The 21,431-nt window shown below is 38.1% G+C and overlaps 1 protein-coding gene across 1 annotated transcript in view; it reads right to left on the minus strand.

Moving 5' to 3' along the window:
• The window catches only part of CELF2 (CUGBP Elav-like family member 2), a 375,554-nt gene that overhangs the window by 296,815 nt on the left and 57,308 nt on the right, over nt 1–21,431 (minus strand). Inside the window, exon 2 of the mRNA XM_066318826.1 lies at nt 9,994–10,029. Coding sequence (XP_066174923.1) covers nt 9,994–10,029 — 36 coding nt within the window. The remainder of the gene's footprint in view (nt 1–9,993; nt 10,030–21,431) is intronic.

A 21,431-nucleotide genomic window follows, 5' to 3' on the forward strand; every position in this document is an offset into this window, starting at 1 on the left:
TGCTTGTATGCACTGTGTGTGCATGCTTTAACAAGCACTTAAAGTTTTTCTACCTTTGTTCCTTCATGCAAACATTCATCTTTAGCAGCGTTAGAAATGTTGGTGAGTGTGGCTTCTTTTCCTACTTAACTTTAACAAGGAATTAATGCCTTGCATATAATAAGGTTTCTAAGGAGTTGGACTTGCCATCTTTGCCATAAATTCAGAGACAAAAAAGTAAACTCTATGCTTTAGAGAAAACCAAACCAAAAAGAAGTAACAGGTGGCTTTTTAGTGACCTTATTACTTTTATTATTACAATCTGAATATTCGGTGTTAACAGCAACCATCTCTTCTTGCAGATTTCTTTCCAAATTCAATTGCTCTATCCCTGTTATCTCTGCAGAAATAAACAGGGGCAGGACCAGGGAAAAGCAATGCTATACCTGTGATGCTTTATTTTACTTATTCTCAATGGAAATGAGAAGGTCTTTTTTACAGCTGCACAGCCTGTAATGTCATATCCAAACAATCAGCCAAAAAACCCCAACCCACAGACACTTTGCAGGTTTGAAATAAGAAAAGAAAAGAAAAAGAAAAAAAAAGAAGAAAAAAGAGAAAGAAATCAATTCATGTTGTCACAGTTTATCTAGAGTCATATTGTCTCCAGCCATTGATAGAAAATGAGAACATCTGGGGATTCAATTACTCATGACATGAATAATAATATTTCATTTTTGTTAAATGAAACTTTATAGTTGCAGGAACTTCTGCTTACTGCTCCATGCAATTCTGGAATGAAATCTGCCAGCAGATGCAGATTTGAGCAAGCCACAGTTCTTTTGGCATCCAGGACCACATCAGGGCAGGTGCATCTGCATCCCCCAACAGGAAAGCTTAAAAAAGAAACTGAATTTTGAACAGCTAGTTAAAAGATGGGCTCCTGAGCTCTAAGCACAGAAGGATTCCTAAATGTCACAGACACCTTTTAAGATCTTGAATTAATAGGCTGGTTCAGAAAAGCACATTTATCCTTTGAACCTAAGTCAGTGACACCCACAGTTGTCCAGTACTTTCAATTAACCAAAATCATACCTCTAAATAGTATTGGAGCCATTTAGGGCCTTTTTTTAAGCTTCCAGTTTATGATTCTCTGTTCATGTTTCAAGAGGATGCTACCAAAACTGAGTTGCTATGTGTCTATTCTTCTGTCTTGATTAAGTAGAGCTGTCTATAGTCTTAGTGGCAACACTGGGATCAAATCAGAGGATATTCATCTCACAGCAATGAGTAAGCAGCAATACTCATACTAAAATTGCACTGACTTGTACAATCACATTGGTATCAGCAGGACTGTTCTTCAAAATTGAGCATGTGAGCTGTTGTGGCATTTGTATCTAAAAGTTCAGAAGCAAAATATACAGACAGGGCTGAAAGGTCTCTTCTTTTAGGGTTGTTTTCTCTGTGCTGAGTAAAGCCTAGTCTTGTTTTCCCTCTTCCTTTCTCCATGGGCATTCATTAAGGTTAGATTGCAGCAAAAAGACACGATTTGCACCCACTTTACATCACAGCTTTGCAGAGCCTTAAATGTTCCCTGCATAATGTTGAGGGAGCTCTAAAAGTTCAAAAGGGTCTGGATGAAAAATATTTTCCATTATAGCCTGGCGATGAGAAGCACCACTTTGCTGCTGTAGAAGTGCTGTGCAGGGCACAACTTGCAAAATGCTCTGGGAGAATGTACACAGGGAAGTGGGGTAGGTCCTCTGTGGCTCCAAACCAGCAAAACCTCCCTGCCAGTAAGAGAATTACAGCAATGAGATGCTGCTCCCAACACGGGAGTTTGGGGCTCATAGCCTGCTTCTGACCACAGGAAAACCTTAGGGGCTGCCTGCTTCCAATGGCAAGATAAAACCAGAAAAATGAGTATCGCCTCAGAGAAGCAATCTCAAGTCAGCACCCTCAAAAAAATAAAAAAAAAAGCCAGGCAGCAATTACTGCTTGCAGGTCTCGTGTCTGGTGCTATGCAACATTTCTAGTCCCACTGCGCTCATTGCCTTTTAAAATGTGTAACATTTATGGACTCCAGTAAAAATGTTTTTAATATAATGTAGATGAAGTATAAAGTGTTAACCTTGAACACCAGGGAAAGCGTTAGGGTTTTTTTTTTTTAAAACCTCTTTCAATAATTTACTGAGAATTGTCTAAGATTTGCTTTTAGTTTACAGCAAATCTTTTGGAAACATTCAAATAGTTGCAATTTTTGTAAATGCTACAATAGCAGTGATTTCATAAATAAAAGCAATGCTCAGAAGGCAGAGAATGTTGAAAAGAGCATTAAAGCAGAGTCTCTGCTGTCTTAGGGAGAGCAGTGTGGGTTTCCTGACATTGCTCCATCTATGTCTCTTGCTACTGCTCTTCTGGAACCAATGGCAAGGATGGTGCTAAGAATTCTGCATATGAGCAGTTCACTTCTAACTATTTTTAAAACCTATGATATAGTAGTCTATATAATATAATATATGATGGAGGCCTTGTTCAGGCTACAGCAAAGGTACTGAGATAGATCTTCTCTGCTGTGTTAACAAATCTCCACTTCATTTGCTGGTTTGCTTCTCCAGATCCTGATGTGTGAACATTTCTCTTTCCCCCAAAGATATACATTTACATCTGGAGTTATTCCCACAAGTTTCATCTTTTGCACTGAATTTCTAAATAAATTATTCTGATGGTTATAAGGGCTAAAGCCATGCTTAAGCAAAGGATACATACAAAGCACTAACTTGGAACACAAGTATTTTGACTGAGCTGGGAAATGAAGTGAGGAGGGGAAAACAGGCTTAGTATTTTAAGTTGGTTTCATTTGCTGCTTCTTACACTGGAATGGCATCTCAAATGCACCTGTAATGGTGCCTTTTTCTATCTTCATTCAAACTCCTTTTCAAAGGCTCGTTTTTTGAGCAAACCCAAGAAGTACCATTCTTGTGTCAGTCAAATGTTCTCCACAGGCCAATGTAAATTTAACTTAAACCAGCAAGATATTGCAGTGCTATTAAATGGGACAGATAATGAACCTAAATAACTGCCCAATCTTGTTAGCGTGGCCCTCATACACCTTCTGTCTTTCTTCAAGCCCTGCTGCTTAGCATTCATGCTGCCTGATTTGAGACTAAAATTAGATTATAGGAGTGCGTGCTTTTTACAAGAGGTCTTTTATTTGTTCCATAAAGTATTTAGTACTCTTTAGGCACTGTATAAATAAAAATAATCGCGATCTTGGAATTCACCTTCAGGAATGGAAATGAAGAGATCTAAGTCCTTTCATTTCTACTGCACATTATCCTCATTGGGCACGTTTAGCAATGCTTTGTAAGACAAGTTTAAAAGATGCTTGGAAGTCTGGTTAAGGTGAATAACAGAAAAAAAAAAAAAAAAAAAAAAAAAAAAAGAGAAGGGAATATGTCTCTCGTTTTAGAGCTTCACAATAAGGAATAAAAACAAAAGCTCTACCAGACTTTAAAGATAAAAATCTGCTGTCAAATTCATTAACGTTTGTGAGAGATGCCTACAATTGCTGGGGAAAAATAGTTGTGGGTTCCAAAACCAGGACTCTGAGTAAAATCACTTACACTCAGTTTTAAGATTCAAAGTCTATCTATGATTAGGAACCATTTCAGGGCTGCTGTGATTTCTGAGGGCTCTGCACTGTGAGAAGAGTTCCTGCATTCTGGGTCAGAGCTGTATCAAGTCCAACCATGATTTCTGTCTGACTTTCGCCCCTCCTTCCCAGGATCTATATTTAGGAAGTCAGTACAAAATATTGAAAGTTTTTTTGAGGTTAAGCATGCCAATGTCCTCAAAACTCCAGCAGGCATCAGCTTACGTCACTTGGCACTTTAACACTTATAAAAGTCGGGCTGATCACCTTAAATTAAAGCTCTCATCAGGTGAAACATTTAGTCTGTGCTATTCCCCCAGACCCCATTTTCAGGCAATGGAGAAAGAAAAACAATTCTCTAGGATATTCACCTTGTCCTTAGATAAGGCACCTATTTCTCTCCATTTCTCCCCTGGTTCTTTCTAGAGAGAACTTATGTGATAGCTAAATTTAGGTAATATGAATCCTGCCATTGGTATCTTTGTAATTTTTGAATGCAAGTCATCAGTAAGCACATATGGATAATCACCTCTATGCTCCTTAGGCTCCTCTTAAGATTTTAAAAATATCTCTTCAGAAAGGGATCAGATTGCACATAAGTGTGTTTTAAGATTACCATTAGCTGTAAAACATATATTTCAAAATGGCTGTAAAACAACAAAAAGAGACATGCCAACAGCTACTACAAGGAATAGCTCCATGTTGCATTTAAGGATACTGAAGCTTTACTGAGGAAAAATAAAAATCAGAATAGTGAAGAGATCTTGTGTATTATTTCCTCAAAACCTCCAGATTTTCTTACAATTACATCAAACTTGTTACCATCCTAAAAAATTATTGCAATTTTTATTCCAGTTCCTCAAAGACCAAGCACCATCACGGCATTCCTCTACAGCAGATACAATGGGGTATATATAGGCAGTTCTGCTTCCAGTACAGAAAAGCAGCTCAAAGGTTAGATGAAAGAAGAAATGCTTCAAAATGAACATCTGAGGCAAAAAGAAAGGTCAAACATGAGATTCTTTTACCTATTTTTTTTTTTAATAAGGGAATAATTAGTTAAATTCAAGTCTCATTTCAAAATAACTACTTTCTTTAGAAAATAGCAGGCATCCAAATTATGGAAAATCTGCTCTTTAAGACAGTTGACTTGAGAACATTTAAATATCGAAGGCTGAAATCTTTTTCTTTTCTTTTTAATGATGAGGTTTAGGAAAAGATAGAAGATGATATCATTTCCAAAGACTAGCTCTGGATTGCTACATATAGTTTGACATTCAAGATATTTTAATATTATCAGCTAGCACTGCCTGCCATCCAGGATGAGCAATGTTTTTTTGACCAATTATTTATATGCCTCTAAAACTAGAGTGAGTTTCGAGAAAGGATTTATTTGAAGGTGGAAAGCAAAACTTCTCCATTAGAAGAGAGGATCACAAATGGACTGTGCCAAATACCTGCTTTATTTAAGAGAGAGTAAAGCTTCAGTAAATGTTATGTGAGGGTATGGAAAATTCTGTCATAGTTTGGCAGAGACATGCCTGGTGTAGGCGGGTGGGCGTTCAAGCCTGACATAACTGACAAAGCAGCACCAGTGACATGAGAGGACATGAAAACATGAGGGGTGAAAAGGTATGACCTAGTGTTCTCAGAGGGAGAGAAGCTGCTTGCCAGAATGGGAGGGAACCAAAAGTGGAAACAGAGGAGGTAACCCCAACTCCCACTGTCCGTGCAAATCCAGTGAAGACAGCAGCTGACATGCCAGGTTGGTCTTCAGACCATGTCCCTATTACTGTCACGAAAAAATCCTTTTCATTTCATAGTAATTAAACTGCTCATAGATGTTTTATTAACTCACTCTACAGAACCACATAGATTTTATAATTCATCCAAGCACTTACAAGTAGTTACTTGTGTTAGGCTGTCAAGACAGAAATGATTCAAAACCTTGTGTACTGAACTTCTTGGAAGACATATCATTCCCTAACACAATGGTATTAGAAAGACTGCTGACAGATAGTGATCAAGAGATTTCATTTTGCTTGTCATATGGTGGGTTGTCAATTCTTCTTTTTGCTTTAGATAAAAGCTTAGTCGCATTAGATTTCAATAATGGTGAAGTTGCAGGTTAACATTTTTCAAAAGCAGCAAAGTGACTTCAGTACTTAAATTCTATTTTCAAAATGCAGTAGACACCTGAGAACAGAAGACTCTACAGTAAATGGGACTAAGCTATTATTGAAGAAATTTATGGAATGGTGGAGAATAAAACCCCAACTCAAGTGAGGCAAAATTTGTAGCATACTCCAGACCACAGGCTTAATTATTTTAAGTTTGTAGATGACCAAAATTCAAGGACTAGCCAAAGATTTAATTTCCATTTTGAACATGTTTGTTTTAACATCAATATATCCACTGCAGGTTTCCTCCCATCATCTTAAAAAAATTCTAAATGGCAATTTTAAGATAGCCTTCACCTCAAGATACACAAGATTTTCTCAGCCTTGCTCAAGATTTAAGCAGGTGTTTTAGTGATATTTCTACAAAATTTTCCATTAAAAAGGTATATGCAAATTATTGGTTTGATTTTTTCCCCTTATTTTAACAGCTAAGAGGAGGAAGTGGCCGTTTAAACTTTACTCCCCCCTTGAGTGAAATAAAAAATTGAGCCAGTACATAAAAGAGGAAAAGTAGCCCAGATTTCCCTTCTGTTAATACTAACCTAGCATTAAGCAAATAAATAATCCATGCGGTTAGTCTATATTTAAAATATTTGTTCTTCTTTAAATATAAAGTAACTTTCACAGAAACAAACAGAAGTGGCTAGAGACTGAAATCCTTCCTTTGAAATTGAAGCTGAGTATTTTCTCCTTTAAGCTCCAAACATCATCTCCCTCATGCCCAAAGGGCTTCACACTGTGCTCCAGGACTCCATTCATTCACTGCTCCCCTCCACTGCTGAGCTCAGAGGCTGGTCCAGGAAAGGCTGGCTGCAAGCTTAGCCTCCCCACGATTTCAGAAGTTTATCTCCCTTCATTAATTGCCATTATTAAATGGTGAATTTCTCAAGTTAAACTGTATTTTTTAAATACTTTTAGTTTGCTCTGTTATTGCAGGTCCTGACTATGGAATGTTGAGAGAAAACACAGTTTGAAACTGCCATAGCAGCTATAAAGCATCTGAAAGGAAAAAAAAAAAAATAGGCCAGACCTTTATTAAATTTTAAAAGTATGCCTTCGCTACACTCTTGTAAAGATCCAAATAGGGTATTCAAATCTCTGGAGATCACCAGTATAATTTCTTTATCATGTTCCATTTAAAATTTAATTATGTAGTCTACAACAAGAAGTATCTGAGTACTCTAAATAGGTCATGCAATGAACAACTTAATATTATTGTAAAGTTTTCCTTGTGAAGATCTCTTCTTTGATGTGCTGTTGCACACAGAAAGCCTTTCTTCGAAAAAACAATATACATTCATAGCTATAATAATGTCATTTAATATAAAAATTGTAAAGCTTCTTTATCACATTTTAAGTCTGAATTTTCAATTCATTCTCTAGCCTGAGCTTCCTGAAATCATCAGAAATAACTGGTAAATTAGAACTGACACAATATAATTGTACTGAATATTTTTATATCTTTCTACAGGCAAAGTTAATCTATTATCTTTCCCACTAAATGATGTCCACCAACTCACATTTTTCTATTTTTGCCTATCGGTGATACACATACTTCAGTGGTAAGAAGAAGGGTTATTTCTTCTTCCTTTAAATATAATCGTTAGAGAACCATCAACAGTATTTAATGGAAAATGAATGTATTAAAAAGCCACATTTACCAAGACACTTTGTTATATTTGCTTTTTTTTAAAAAAATATGTAACCTCTCTTGGTTACTACTGAGATGAGAAAATATTCAAAATATACTCCTACCTACTTCTGACTAATTACAGGGCTTTATGGGAGTGAATCCCTAATTTCACCTCTTTAACTGAACTATGAAAAAAACAGAAGGGCTTTTTGAGGCTTTCTTTTTAATGACAGTAACAACAACAATAAATAATTAATTCCACCACTGCCTAAACTTTCTTGACAGCCAGACAAAATATTCCAAGTAGAGACACATCTGGTCACACGTCACTTGCAGTGAAAACCCTTTCACCAGGTTTGTGAGTACATGAAAATGATTTGATCAATCCTGGCCACAAATATATCCAAGAGTCATTACTGCTCTAGGAAAAGCCATTGTGTTTGCCTGGACAGAGGAGAATTGGATTTCCAGAGTTACAAGGGACTTGGCTCTGCCCCACCAGACAAAAATACAGAGATGGGAATCCCAGAAATGATAGGAAAGTGATTATTTGTTTCGTCATTTCAAGGTGCAACACCTAAAACTTTATATGCCATAAAGTGATTTCAGGTTAAGGTGGAAGAAGATGGGAGAAAATTAGACTATTCCACTGTTATGAATTAATAATAGTAAAACGAGTCACTTGATGTTTGAAAGAAGAACAAAAAATATTAGATTAATACATCACAACATAAGATTAAAAAACCCCAAGGAGCTGTTTGCTTAGAGAAATTCAGGAACAGGTGAATCCTGGAGAAGGCTGGAGGACAAGCCAACCTGCGCCTAGCTGGAAACATTTGTTTTAAATCATGACAAGATCATTTGGTTTAATATTTATAACACAATTACAATGCCTTGTGCACATTGCTGGTATAATCTGATTTTACTTGTGACATCTTACTGCAGTTGAAATTAAAGCCTTGTGGTAATAATTCAAAAAGCACATTTAGACAATCATTAATGGCAAGTACAAAATGGGATGTTTATTCAAGCACTTATGTGTCTCATTTTAACTTTAATTTGAAGTGGAATTCATTTCTGCAGTGTAAGGACTCCATGTTTCCAGTATATTAGTCCTATAATACCTCACCAAGTGCAGTGAAACTAGAAATATTTTAGCACTAAAACCAATAAAAGATATAGCTAAGCATCAATATTAATATTCCTGGCCAAGGAGGTGGCTACTCTGTTGAATTCTACTTTTTTTAAATTTATTTTTTGTTAGTTTGTTGGTTTTCTTTTTTTTTTTTCTTTTTTTTTTTTTTTTAATTTTTTTGTATGTGTGTGTGTGTATGAAGAAATGCAATTATTTTGCAAGGAAGATGAACAAAACCTTTGGTGTCAGGTAGACCTGATCACTGCTCAGCTCTTTAAACACATGGGAACATTTCACCAGCACATTTGCTTGCACAATCGCAGAGACCGAGTCATAGTAAGCCATAAAAAGAAATGCATCTATTAGATGAACAAATCATATTAATCACATAAATTTGTACACACAGAACAGAAGTGTATGTTACACAGGGAGAAGTCACCATGTATAGTGAAAATATACGTTTTTATGGCTTATCATTATAAAAAAGTCAACTGATCTACAGCACACAACCTCTAAAGAAAGGCTGATATTTTTTCTCTGCCTTAGAAACAACGTGCATGTATTGCCATGCTTAAAGAAACATGTCCTTCCTCTTGAAATATTCTTCTTACATTATATATTGCTTGAACTACAACACTGCTTTAATCAGAGGAGAGGAACCACCCCCCCCCCAAAACCATAACCCCACTAAAATCCCCTGCACCTCAGAGAGCAAAACTAGTGGCAGAAGGTACAAGAGGACAGAGCATCTTTTTTTAACTCACTAGGCATCGCTGCTAAGTGACAGATTACCATATCAGATTTTTTTGTTTCCCTTCTCTCCACCCTTTTCTCTATCTGCATGATTACAGCATTTTATTGCATCCTCTGACAATATGTAGACAGGTCTCTCTTCAAAAACCTCTATCGCAGCCTGGGAGTCTTGTCTAGTTCTATTTTTTTATGGAAAGCTTTCTCAGCATAGAAGAATTTGGTCTAAGCTCCTTTCCTGCTTTCCAAATGAGAATGCCTTAAGATCACAGATTTTTTTTCCCCTCCTACCTCCACGTTTCCCTCCTCTCATCCCTGAGGTGAAATGTAAAGCAAAAGCCAAACCACCTGCCATGGGTATAATTGCACAGCTGGAAGGAAGCCACAGCTGGGATTTTCCTCATCAGGTGCACAACTGTGCTGAGCCTCAAAGCAACTTCAACCCGTCGCTTTAAGCTGTGTGAGCTTGGCTGTGCCAGTATTTCAGTGTCATTTGTCTGTCTGTGGCATGCAGGGAGAGCTCTCCTCCCTGCACCCCCAGTTCTCAGTATCCCAGCAGTTCTCCTTAGGAAAGGGATCATGTTCTGGCTCCAAAGGTCGTGCTTCTTTCAGCACCTTCTAGACATTGACACACAGATGCAGTTTAGAGCAACTTGCTTACCTTGGTAATGTTCCAGATAACTCTGTGGCAGTCTCTCTGAAAGACACAAGGGGAGGAAAACTTAGTTTGTGTTTTAAACAGCTATAAAATTTTTAAGATGCCTTTGTACTTGCTTGTGTTTTATAGGAGTGCAGACACGCATCTGCAGCTCCGTACGCAAACACGTCACTGGCGGATGTGGTGCCCCCCTGATCACACACAAAAGAATGTGAAAAAGCAGACAATGGAGTGAGCTAAAGATCTATCAGAATCAACTTCTTCGTGGTACAATTACTCATTTTTTTTTTAGGCATAAAATTATCGCTGTTTCAAATGCCAGCACTGCATGATCTTGCATAGACAAAAGGTACCACTGGGCCAATTTTCCAGTGGAAAATGTTCTCTTTAATTTCAGTGCTGCAGCAAAAGCAAGGCTTTACACAGTTCTACAATCAAGTTATGCACTGGGAAAATACCGTGTTAATGCTAAATCTTCTTATACTGGTCTTAAACAACAGTTATTTTCCAAATATGTGACTTTTTGTCCAATTTACTTGTCTGAAACCCTTTTGTGGGTGTGCAATTTGTTTGAGGGAAGCTGAGTGTGCGATAGTGAAAGTGGGCTAATGTAGTGGTATGTCACATTAAAGCATAATAAAATACATTGCCATTACCTATGTACACAGTCCTTAAAATACATCCCAGATTTATCACCACTGTATTTCCTTGTTTCCCTCTTCAGCAAATTTGCCTAAATCTTATCCAAGAATCAGGAAAACAGCTGGGTAACTACATTTCTCATTCCTCTCCCATACACAGGACCTTAAAAAACAGCAAGAAGGCCTAGGAGGCTTCACTGTCTAAGACTTGACCAGATGCCCATCTCATTCCACAGTTTTCTTGTCCATTTATAAAATTTATATCCAATACACGCATTTTCTGCATGAAAGGTAACTGGTTAGTTCATACCCTGTTCTCTCCAGCTGAGATAGAAACTGCAAAATTTCACAGCTGTAGATGGAACTTAGGATATAGAACAATTCTCAACATAATATTTTATTCTTATTATTTACAGCAGAGAAAATCCTTCCATCCACTTTTAGTTGGAGGGGAATTTTTTTTGTAAGGGGAGGTGGTAATAATTAAGATAGGTCCCAAAATCTTCCTTGTCTTAGAAATTTGCTTAGAAACTATGGATCTAGAGATCTCTTTGAAGTGAAACAACCCTATACATTTTTGTTGCAAGAGTATGAACCTTATACATACAGATTGAACAACAAAGGCAAATTTATTTATGAATGCAAAGGAAAACAATAAAGAAATGTATTTTTGAAGGCTCTTCTAGAGTTTCCCCATGTTCTGAAGTCACTTTTTTTGATGGGGCAACTACAGAGTTAATATATTAAAACCACAATAATTCAGAGTTCCTCTTCAGGAGATCTCTCTAGATCTTTCTAGTCCTTTTTTTGGCACTATATGAACTGTAAGCAGCTATGAGGGTCCAATTTTTTAATTACAATTTTTTTTATTATGTATTGGACATCCCACAGTGACACCAGGCTTTTTCCTTAATGGTCGCACTGACAATTGTAGTCTCCATTACAATGTCAGAGGAAATGAAATGGTCCCTCTAAACGTGCACGGCTTTGCATTTTCAGAGCCTCTATCTCCAAGCTGTGCAGTTTGCTGGGCACAGAAGGTTGCCTTAAACCTCCCAGTGCTTTGCTTCAAAAGGCACAGATCAGAACTGTGTTCAGTGGTTGCAAAGAAGATTAAGCAAGAAATGAAAAATGGTTCACACCCTTTACTTGCATTCACCACTCAGCAACAGTCCAGCAGATATTTAAGCCCCCTCAGAAAAAAACAGTTCCCACCCCCGCTAAGGAAGACAGGTACATATTTAGCAGGTGTTTGTGATGAACAAAGTCCATGATAAAAATGACATCAAAGGTGAGAGCCAGGAGCAAGAGCAAGTGAATGTAAAGAGATAAGAAAAGGAAATTAGAGTGAAGCAATACAGACTCAGTTTCTATAGGGTTACTTGATTCAGCTGAACATTTTAGATATTTTATTTTCATTAAACTCCTGCACATTGGTATCACACTGCCTTATTTTCCAAGCTCTACTCATGACTTACACAGTTCAAATAATTAATATGATGTTTTTTGTAACCTATCAAAGAACCACATCACTAAATGGTTCCCACAGTCAGGACATTTTCCCCTTCCACTGTTAATCCCAGACATCATTTCCTTTTATTGAAATGCTTTTTTTTGATGGAAAAAGCCTGGATCTGGCATCTTTTTTTCTTCTTCTAAAGGGGCTCCGTAGCCTTTAGCTACCCATTACTGTTCCAATAAGAGAATGGCACAAACCATATTGCTTTAGGGTATGGCAGCACATTTTATAAAATAGCAATTGCTCATCCAGCTTAAAGAGAAAACCAGGCAAATCATGGGTGGGTGCTGCAGGAAGCATCAAGAAGCAGAATCATGTAGGTTTAAATGAGGATGTTAAAACTGGAACCACACTGTCAGTTGCTGAGTGGAGCAGTGAGTGATAGGTGCATCTAAATTTCTAAAGATTTTCATTCTTGTTAAATAACCCGCTCTACAAGGGATGTTAGCATTGTGGAAACAAGTATTAAATAGTCGATGCAGTGGTAAAAAATCTGAATGTGATCAGAATGTTAAACAAAGACACTGCAGGTCTTTAACATACATTTTTAATGTAATTAATTTTGTTGCCAATTTGACATTTGCTCCGATCAAATTCCATTTTTGAGCAAAAATATGTAAGGTAATGGTTTTTGAAACACAGATCCAGCTCAAAACTCAAACTCACAAGTAAAAATCTGATTAGTTACCAACTATCCAAAGATTTCACTGCATCCCATCAACTCAGTAAACATTTCTACCATGAAAATAAATTAACCCCACTTTAGATTATGAAACTTAAAATATTATTTCCCAGAAAACAAACACAATTATCCCCACCATGCCATTGAAAATAAATGGTACATGGACTGCTGAAGAAGATTAATGTTCATGGTAAGTGTTCCTATAAATATAAGAAATTGAAACATCACTCTATAAATATATTTCATGGGAGTTTAAAAATCTTTTGAAGCAAATTACTCAACAAGAAAACCCTTAAAGTTTATTTAAAGATAATAAATCATTCTGTAATCATTCAAGAAACCAAAACTAGATTTGCACAACCAGTTTTCAGACCCCGGATACTCCCCAATGACACACACAATAAATATTACTCACAATTTACTGTATCTACAGGAAACAAAAAAATTCTTGGATGAAAACAAGAAGATAATACTCAAAGGGAGAATGAATATAAGATCATGTATTTTTACATCCTCTCTGTGATATGAAAGGATGACCTTGAAAAGGAGTGAAAATGGAAACTTGAACACTTTGTCAGAGCTGCCCTGAATTTCACTGAAATCCAATGCAAATGGGATGAGCTAATGCCCAACAGAGAAAAGGCAGGGAGAGGACCTGGCTGAAGACCCTGGAAAAGCTGTGACGAGGAGGGTGACTTTATGAAGGAGGAGGGCACATTCCCAGGAAGGTAATTTACAATTTCTAAGTATTTTGTGTTTAGCTGCAAAAGGACAGACGTGGGACAACATGATCTGTACATATGGAAGATATAGGTGCTGTTGAAACCAAGAGAATGCTGGGTAGGAGGTCTGCATCCCAAAATATTGCACCCTCCTATGGGGTCTTCCAAAGAAGCAAAGTTACCAGTTGTTTCTGAGACCTGTGAGGAGCTTTGACCTACTGCAGAGGCTCTTTACTCTCGAGAGGACCATGCAGCTCTTCTCAAAGCCCAGAGAGCCAGTGTGGGTGAACCAAGCACCACACATGCATTTTGTCATTTCTCTCTGCAGGCTGAGAAATCCTGCCCGTAGGATTGGAGTAGGATGTATACCAAAGCAGAAAAGTATAAATATTTTAGTCAAAACCTTAACAGTGAAGTGGAAGTGGGAAGATCTGCATAAAGATCAGCAAACATACTTTACTGCCTAATAGTTCTGTTTAAAAAGAGTTGTTCAGGAAAACTCTTCATAATATCTGGAAAGTGTTGTGTTTATATTAAATGTTTTGTTCACTGAGAAATCATATGGTGCTCTGCTCTCTGAGGCTGTTGTTACCCACCTACATGCAGGATTTGGCACAACACAGCTCTGAAGTTTGACTCTGCAACATTTTGCAGTTTGCCCAGAGAACCTGTGGCCGCCCCATCCCAGGAAGTGATGACAAGACCAGGTTGGATAGGGCTTGGAGCAACCTGGTCTTATGGAAGGTGTCCCTGCCCATGGCAGGAAGCTTGGAATTAGATGATCTTTAAGGTTCTTGCCAACCCAAACCATTTGGTGATTTTTGCTGTGTTTCTACAGGGATGTAAACTGAGGCACAAGAGGCAGGCAGGTTTTAAAGGGCAGCTGAGGTCATCTGGGCTAAATGCGCCCCAGTAATCTGAGCAAGTACTGAGTTCAAACCATGCAAGTCAAGACTACACTTAGGAACCATCTTTTAGTTCTGCGGGATCATGACTCTTAGTGATTAGGAAGCTTTAGGTCTCCACCGAGAACAATTTTTGTTCTGAAAGGGAAAGCATATGGATTCTAGCTATGCAATCTGTCAGGGTGCTGGGGAAGATAAAAAAAAAAAAAAAAAAAAAAAAAAAAAAAAAAAAAAAAAAAAAAAAAGAAAAAAAGGCAGCAACACATTCCTGCAATCGTGTTACCGTTCTTCCTTTTTCCATCTCACACTTTGGGGAGAGGATAAAGCCCGCCTACGGCACACAAGGCACATGAGGATAAGGGCAAAGAAGGGATCTGCATGGTGTGCTGATAAGAATGCAGCTCAAATGCAAGCAGAAACGTCCCAGGATGCAGAATAGGGGATTCTCCCAGTTTGGAAAGAGAGGTGTCCTAACCCTGAGGTCTTGGTTTTAGGCATTAGAACCTCATCATCATTTCAGCCAGGAGGGTTAAAAGTTCCTGTCTTCTCCAGGACAGGTGAATGTGACCCCTTTGATTCCCTGGGATGTACAGAAGGAGTAATTTCCATTGCTTGTGCTCATTTTCCTTAAAATACAAAAAACCCCAATAGGTTAAGCTAATATTTCTGATTTGGATGAAACATTCAACCCTTTACTAAACAGAGTTCTACCACTCACATGAGCATTGATCTTCCTGTAAAAAGAAAAAAAGTACACATTGAAGAATGATGTATTTTGGATGATCACTTGAAGAGTTACAGGTTTTTTTCTAGGAATATCCAGTGGGCATAACCGGATAATGCCGACAGTGCTGATGTATATAACAAATTGCAATACTGTTGATAACTAGGAAGTTCTGTCTTGAAATATTTCCAAATATTTCACAGCCATAAGTTCTTTGCTTTGCCCCAGGGGCAAATCTGACTTACCAGAGCAAACAACTCACCTGATGCTTTTGACTACTTTTTCTTGGCTCTGCCTACACATAGACACTGCACCACTAACTGAGCAACACAAGAAAATCTGGGTGGAGAAGGCTCCAAAATTTGTTGTTGAACAACACCCCTAAGCCAGGCCACCAATAAAGCTTTTTTAATTGTAGGGTGCACAATTGCAGACACATTCTCTGCTCCTGGGCAGAACATCAGCAATGTGACAAAAGACAACTGCTAACTGACAGTATAAAGCAGAACTAAAGAAAAGTTTACAAAGGGATAAGAAGGATTTTTCACTCAAAGCTGAGGAGAACAGCTGAAGAGGAACTTTAAATTAGCTTTAAAAGGAAGGTTGTATCAGGAGGAATATAATTACTTTCTTGGAGTTTCACCAAGACTTGGGAGTCAATGCCTCTAGTCCTGCAGAATGGTGCAGTGGGATTTTTAATGACCACAAATGGTCAAGACATTGATTTCACATTCCAGGTGAAAAATGGCACCTACAAAGACACATTGTTGTCTCTGCTCTTCCTAAAATCACATTGGGGACTGCATCTGCCTTGACTTGGAGGAATTAATAGCATGTATTGAAATGCCATTGTGAGACACAAGATACTTCACTCGTCTTAAATTGGATAGTATCTCAGATTTGTTAGCGTGCAGCAACATAAACTGGCTACATTTGGTTACACTGTGGATGCAGTTTTGCTATGATTAATTTGATAGATTTCAGAGAAGGCTTTGTTTTTTGTGAATCACATGCTCTTTACATACCTTTTTGGTAGAATTGCTCCCTATGCCAACTAGAGATCAAAATGGTCAAAACCGATTTTATCTTTTAAAACCCTTAAACTATTAAAAACTATGAAGATTTCAAACTGATACTTCTGTAATTATTTTATCTTTCACATAGTAAGCAGCAAATAAATACAATGCCGTATCTTCACACCGAGCTTAGCTATCTAACAAGGATCACATGTTTGCAGCAGAAATTCTGCATAAACAGTCTCTGAATGTGCTATTTAAGTACAAGCTAAATAGTCTTTTTTTAGGAAGTGATGTAACAAGTTCATATGTAAAAATCTATTTCTATGCAATGTGACATTCTGCAAGATTAGCTGACTGAGATAAAGGACATGAGCAAACATGCTTGTTGTTTTCTCCCACGATTATTTTTAAAAGCCGCATTTTTCAGTATTCTAAATTTGCTACTTCTGAATGTTTTATTCCTCCTTAGGTATGTGAAAAGAAATCTCTATGTAGTCAATGATAACCACCTGCCATGAAAACTGTACAGTGTACCTCCTGTGTACAAATAATACCCCAAATAAAACCTGCCCTCATCACTGTGACTACTTTATATATTTTATAAAAAAATAAGTTTTGATTTACTCTTCACCCCAACATCTTTGAAGACAGCAATATTATAGCTTACAAGTCAAAATAATTCAGGCCAAACTCTCACTCCCTGCAATTTAACTACCACTCTCAGCTAAGATTCTGGCCCCTTGTCTAACTACCCACCAAGAGCATCACATGAAAATTCTACCTCATACATCCTTTGCTCTCCTATTAAAGAGCAAGATAGAAATTAATAGGGGGGAGATACACAGCAGTGTCTATTTGAGAGACTGGTAATGGGGGCATGGATGGGATGCAGTTCAGACAGGGTTATTAGAGAGAAATGCCAGGGCATGGGAGAGGAAATGAAGATCCCCCTCTGGTGCTTTACTCCAAGAGCAGACCCTGCCTTTGTGGATGTGGCTGTTGCCATGTGTTCTTTTGGGCAAGCAGTGCATTTTGAAAGTTAACAGCTAGGAAATGAAGAAAGAAAGCATGGTGGGTACAGGAGTTGTCTCTCTAGGACACAGCAAGAAGCAGGAAGAAATTGGGGGAGAATCCAGAATGGTACCACTCCAACACCCTCACCCTGTTAGTACAGGAAGAGAAAGAAAAGATGCACAGGCAACTGCCTCAGGGAGCTCAGTAGGAGGAAAATACCCTATGTCTCTCTCCAAAATGAGAAGAAAGATCATCCAAAACAGAGCAGATGTTCCTCCCCATATGCTCATTGAACCTGCTGTAATCTCCCAGGGTAGAAAATCTCACACATTTGGTATTTGACTGACCTGTAGCTCATGATACACTGCCACTAGTGCAGTGTTACTTTACCACCATCTCTTCTCACCGTGCCAAGGAAAGGAGGGGAATCACACCCAAAGTCTCAGCAGCAACTTCGGGTCAAACTTAGTTGTGCAAATATAGAACTGCAGGAGAATTCTGGGCCATGTGCTAATTCTGCAGAATAATTATGGAATCACAAAATGGTTTGGGCTGGAAGATCATCCCACGGGCAGGGAACCTTCTACTAGATCAGGTTGCTCAAAGCCCCATTTAACCTGGCCTTGAACACTTCCAGTAATGAGGCAGCCACAGCTTCTCTGGGCAACCTGTGTCAGGCCCTTCTCATCCTCATAGGGAAAATTTTCTTCCTAATATCTGATATAAATCTACCCTCTTCAGTTTAAATATGCTACCCCTTCTGTCACAACACTCCCCAATGAAGAGTGCCTCCTTCTCTTTCTTGTAGATCCTTTCTGGTACTGGAAGATGCTACACGGCTACATGGAACCTTCTCTTGTCTAGGCTGAGCAACCCCAAGAAGTCATACATTCACAAGGCTGCATGAGATACACACAAAAAGACATGGAAATTGTTCAAGTTCTATGTATGGTAAGAATGATTTCCCTAGTTTCTGACATGTTGTACAGGACTTCAATAAATATCTTTAGATATTTAAGAATTTGTAATGCTTGTGTAGGGTGAGAGGCCCAGTTATGTGTACAATTTACACAAGTGTCTTTATAATGAACCATTGATTGGGTCAAAAGTTGATGTCTTTAGTGATGAATGTTTTTTGACACCTACAACTGTTTTCTGTCGAATGCCCACGCCTCACTCTTCCTGCCCATATTTCCCTCACATAACCTCACAAGGTTCAATGAACCTCACAGTTCAAAACTCTGGTGTTCCCTGGTGTTAGATGTTTTCACTAATATACACAAACTTCAAGCCACTCAAAAACTTTGGAAGCTTTATTTAAACTTATTTCAGACAAGTAACTCTTGATTCTCTGCCAAGAAATGCCAAGCTTGGAAATGGCATCTCATCTTGGTCTCAAAATACTTTGCTGAAGCTAAACAAGTTGGATACTTCAGCTATTATGTATTCAAATAGTTACTCATTTTCTTAGGCAATGCAGGCTGGGCTGAGATGGGCATTTCAGGATCTCTGAAGTTTTGTGAAAGAAGGACTTCTAGAACAAAGTGGGATGCTTTGTACCTTGGGAGAACCAGGTATGTAAGTTAGAAAAGGGGTGGTTTTGTTTGCCCAGTTCACTATGCAAAAATACAGGAATGGCATTGGCAACTACCAGAGAGATGGATACAGGAACTACTGAAAACAGCTTGTCTACCTGGAACATGAATATTGACAATATTTCCTTCAGATGCTTGTCCATATTGTCTTTTCATCCACCTGCTGAAATGGTTACTTCATTTTTGTAGTTGTTAATCAAGGGTAAATTTACTTAGCTCCTCTCTGTCCTGACATCTCCTCCTTGTAACCCAAAATACAACGATGCTAGGTTGAAGCATGGGGTGGAATAGTAAAAATGTAAAAAGGATTCTGAACAAGCCTGCCAGTAAAGAGTCTGTGTCCCATTAGCTGCAGTTCAAAACAGTCCTCATACTATTTCCATAAATACTGTAGTATCTTCTGGAGTATCTCAGCACAAACTGCAACAGATGTTGGATGCTATTATTTCTTCATTCTTGCTCATTTGTTGTTCATCTGTTATTTTTTATCTCTTTTTTTCCCCCCTCTTGCCACCTGTCCTCCCACAAATCAGAAATGTTTAAAACAACACAGTGAGCTTTTGTTCTTATTGGTCTGTCTACCTCTGCCCAAAATTAATGGGACAGGAAAAGAAAACAGATTAAGATCTAACTCCCTGTCTTATTTCTGACCTTAAAAGGATGGGTTGAGTTTATTTTTGACAACCCTAACCAGAGAGAATAAATCTGCTGAGCTGTCCACCTCAGGAAATGGAAGTACACAAGTACCATTGTTCTCTAGCATGTTCATAAATGTTGCCAAACAATATAGAAATGGTGTTGTGAAATTACAATATAAAGTATTTTAAAGTGTAAGTTACCAGTGATAGAAATCTACAAGCAAGCCCTTTTCTCCCCAGCCACATCCAAACCCAAAGATGTTAAGATAGTTCTTTAATGGCAAAAACTATTAGACTGCAATATGTAGCAGGTTCATCTATTAATCATCAGACCATTTATGTTCTGTAATTCTACCACAGTTAAATAACATGGACTACTAAGTACCTGAATCGGCTATTAGCAACCATTCCTGCTCATTAAAACTCACTTATTTAGACTTAAGCAATGGTAAATGTAACCAGCCCTGGAGGAGTGTCACAGTGCTTGGAAATGGCACATTAAGTTTCATTTACCCAGCTACACTCGAAGGCAGAGGGGGAAGGGAAAGATACAGTGACGGTCCATAACAAAGCTCGGAAGCTTTTTGAAGCTGCATTAGGAAAATGACAAATCTTACGAAGAGAGCCATAAAGCTTCCTCAAGTACAACAGTTCGGCAAGGAGCTATTTATCATAGTTTGTTGAAAAGACTCCTACGTTTGATACTATTGGACTGTGAGAGATGATTATTAAATGTAATTACAGAAACAGCACAGAAATAATAGTTTATTGCAGAGCATAAGCAACACTGTACTAACAAAGAGGAGTGGGGAACACGTTCAGCATTTGCAATGCTATCATTAACTTTTCTGGAAACACATACACAAATGTATACACATTTGATTCCATGTTGGCTTCTACTAACCAGAATTATCCTTCAAGAATTTCTGATCTGGGTCAATGCACCAGTCTATACTTGGGAGTGAGAAAAGAAGAGCTAAAGTGGATTTCTATTTGGGTGTCAGCTTTTATTCCTTTCCTACTTAGCACAGATTTATTAAAAAACAATCACAGCCTGCTGTCAAGAAATACTGCTCACATTTGCTTATTAGCAGCCCCGTAATAGATACATTTTTGCTACAGTGCTGCCATTTGAAGTGAATGATTTATTTAGAACATGCCAGTTATCACAAGATTCTCCACACAGTAAAACAACAAGTTTTGATTTCTTATTGCTACCTGCAGGAATGAGTTTAATTTCTATTATACGTATACCTCAGCATGTTTGTGTGTGTACCCAGCCATCAATTTTGCCTTTTCTTTTTTCTGTGAGTGATTCCACCCAATTTCTTTTCACTATTGAATATATCTGCCACTCACATCTTCTGCCTTATTGTCCATCTTGGTGAAACCCCTTTTTCAAAACCATACAGTTCTTTCAGAGAGCCTTCTCTGCTGGTTTGGGGTAGGCATCCACACTTTCCCCAAACTACAATGACAAAAAAAAACTTAGAAGCACAGCTTCTTGCAACTGGGGCTAAGTTTTGTGCCAGCAAGCAGGGCAAAAGAACAGTCCTATCTCAGCAGCTCAAAAGATCCCTTCTAGTCTACCAACTTTTAGGCTAAATTAACTCTGCTGCAGGCCCAAGACTGAAACATTTTGAAAAACTCAGTTTTGGAAAGAAGACATTCACTGACAGATGGGCTTTATTTATTTTTGGGTAAAAGGAACGGCTTAAAACAGGTTGGGAACATGGGAGAGCATCCTGGCATATCAAGACAAAGGCTGAAAGCATCTGACGTACTAAAGAGATGCAGAAATTGTCATCGCAGGACCGTGCACACATTCATCGATAACACGGTGCACACTGACCCCTGCTCTTTCAGTAATGATCTGTTTTGGAGCAGGAAATGCAGCCAGTCGTTTTGAAGCTCAGCAGCTTCCTTTAAGCATCTGTACTCCCTCTTTAGTTCACTGCGTAACGACAGCTTAATGTTCTACA

The sequence above is a fragment of the Sylvia atricapilla genome, chromosome 5 (assembly GCF_009819655.1).
Source record: "Sylvia atricapilla isolate bSylAtr1 chromosome 5, bSylAtr1.pri, whole genome shotgun sequence".
NCBI classification, from domain to species: domain Eukaryota; kingdom Metazoa; phylum Chordata; class Aves; order Passeriformes; family Sylviidae; genus Sylvia; species Sylvia atricapilla.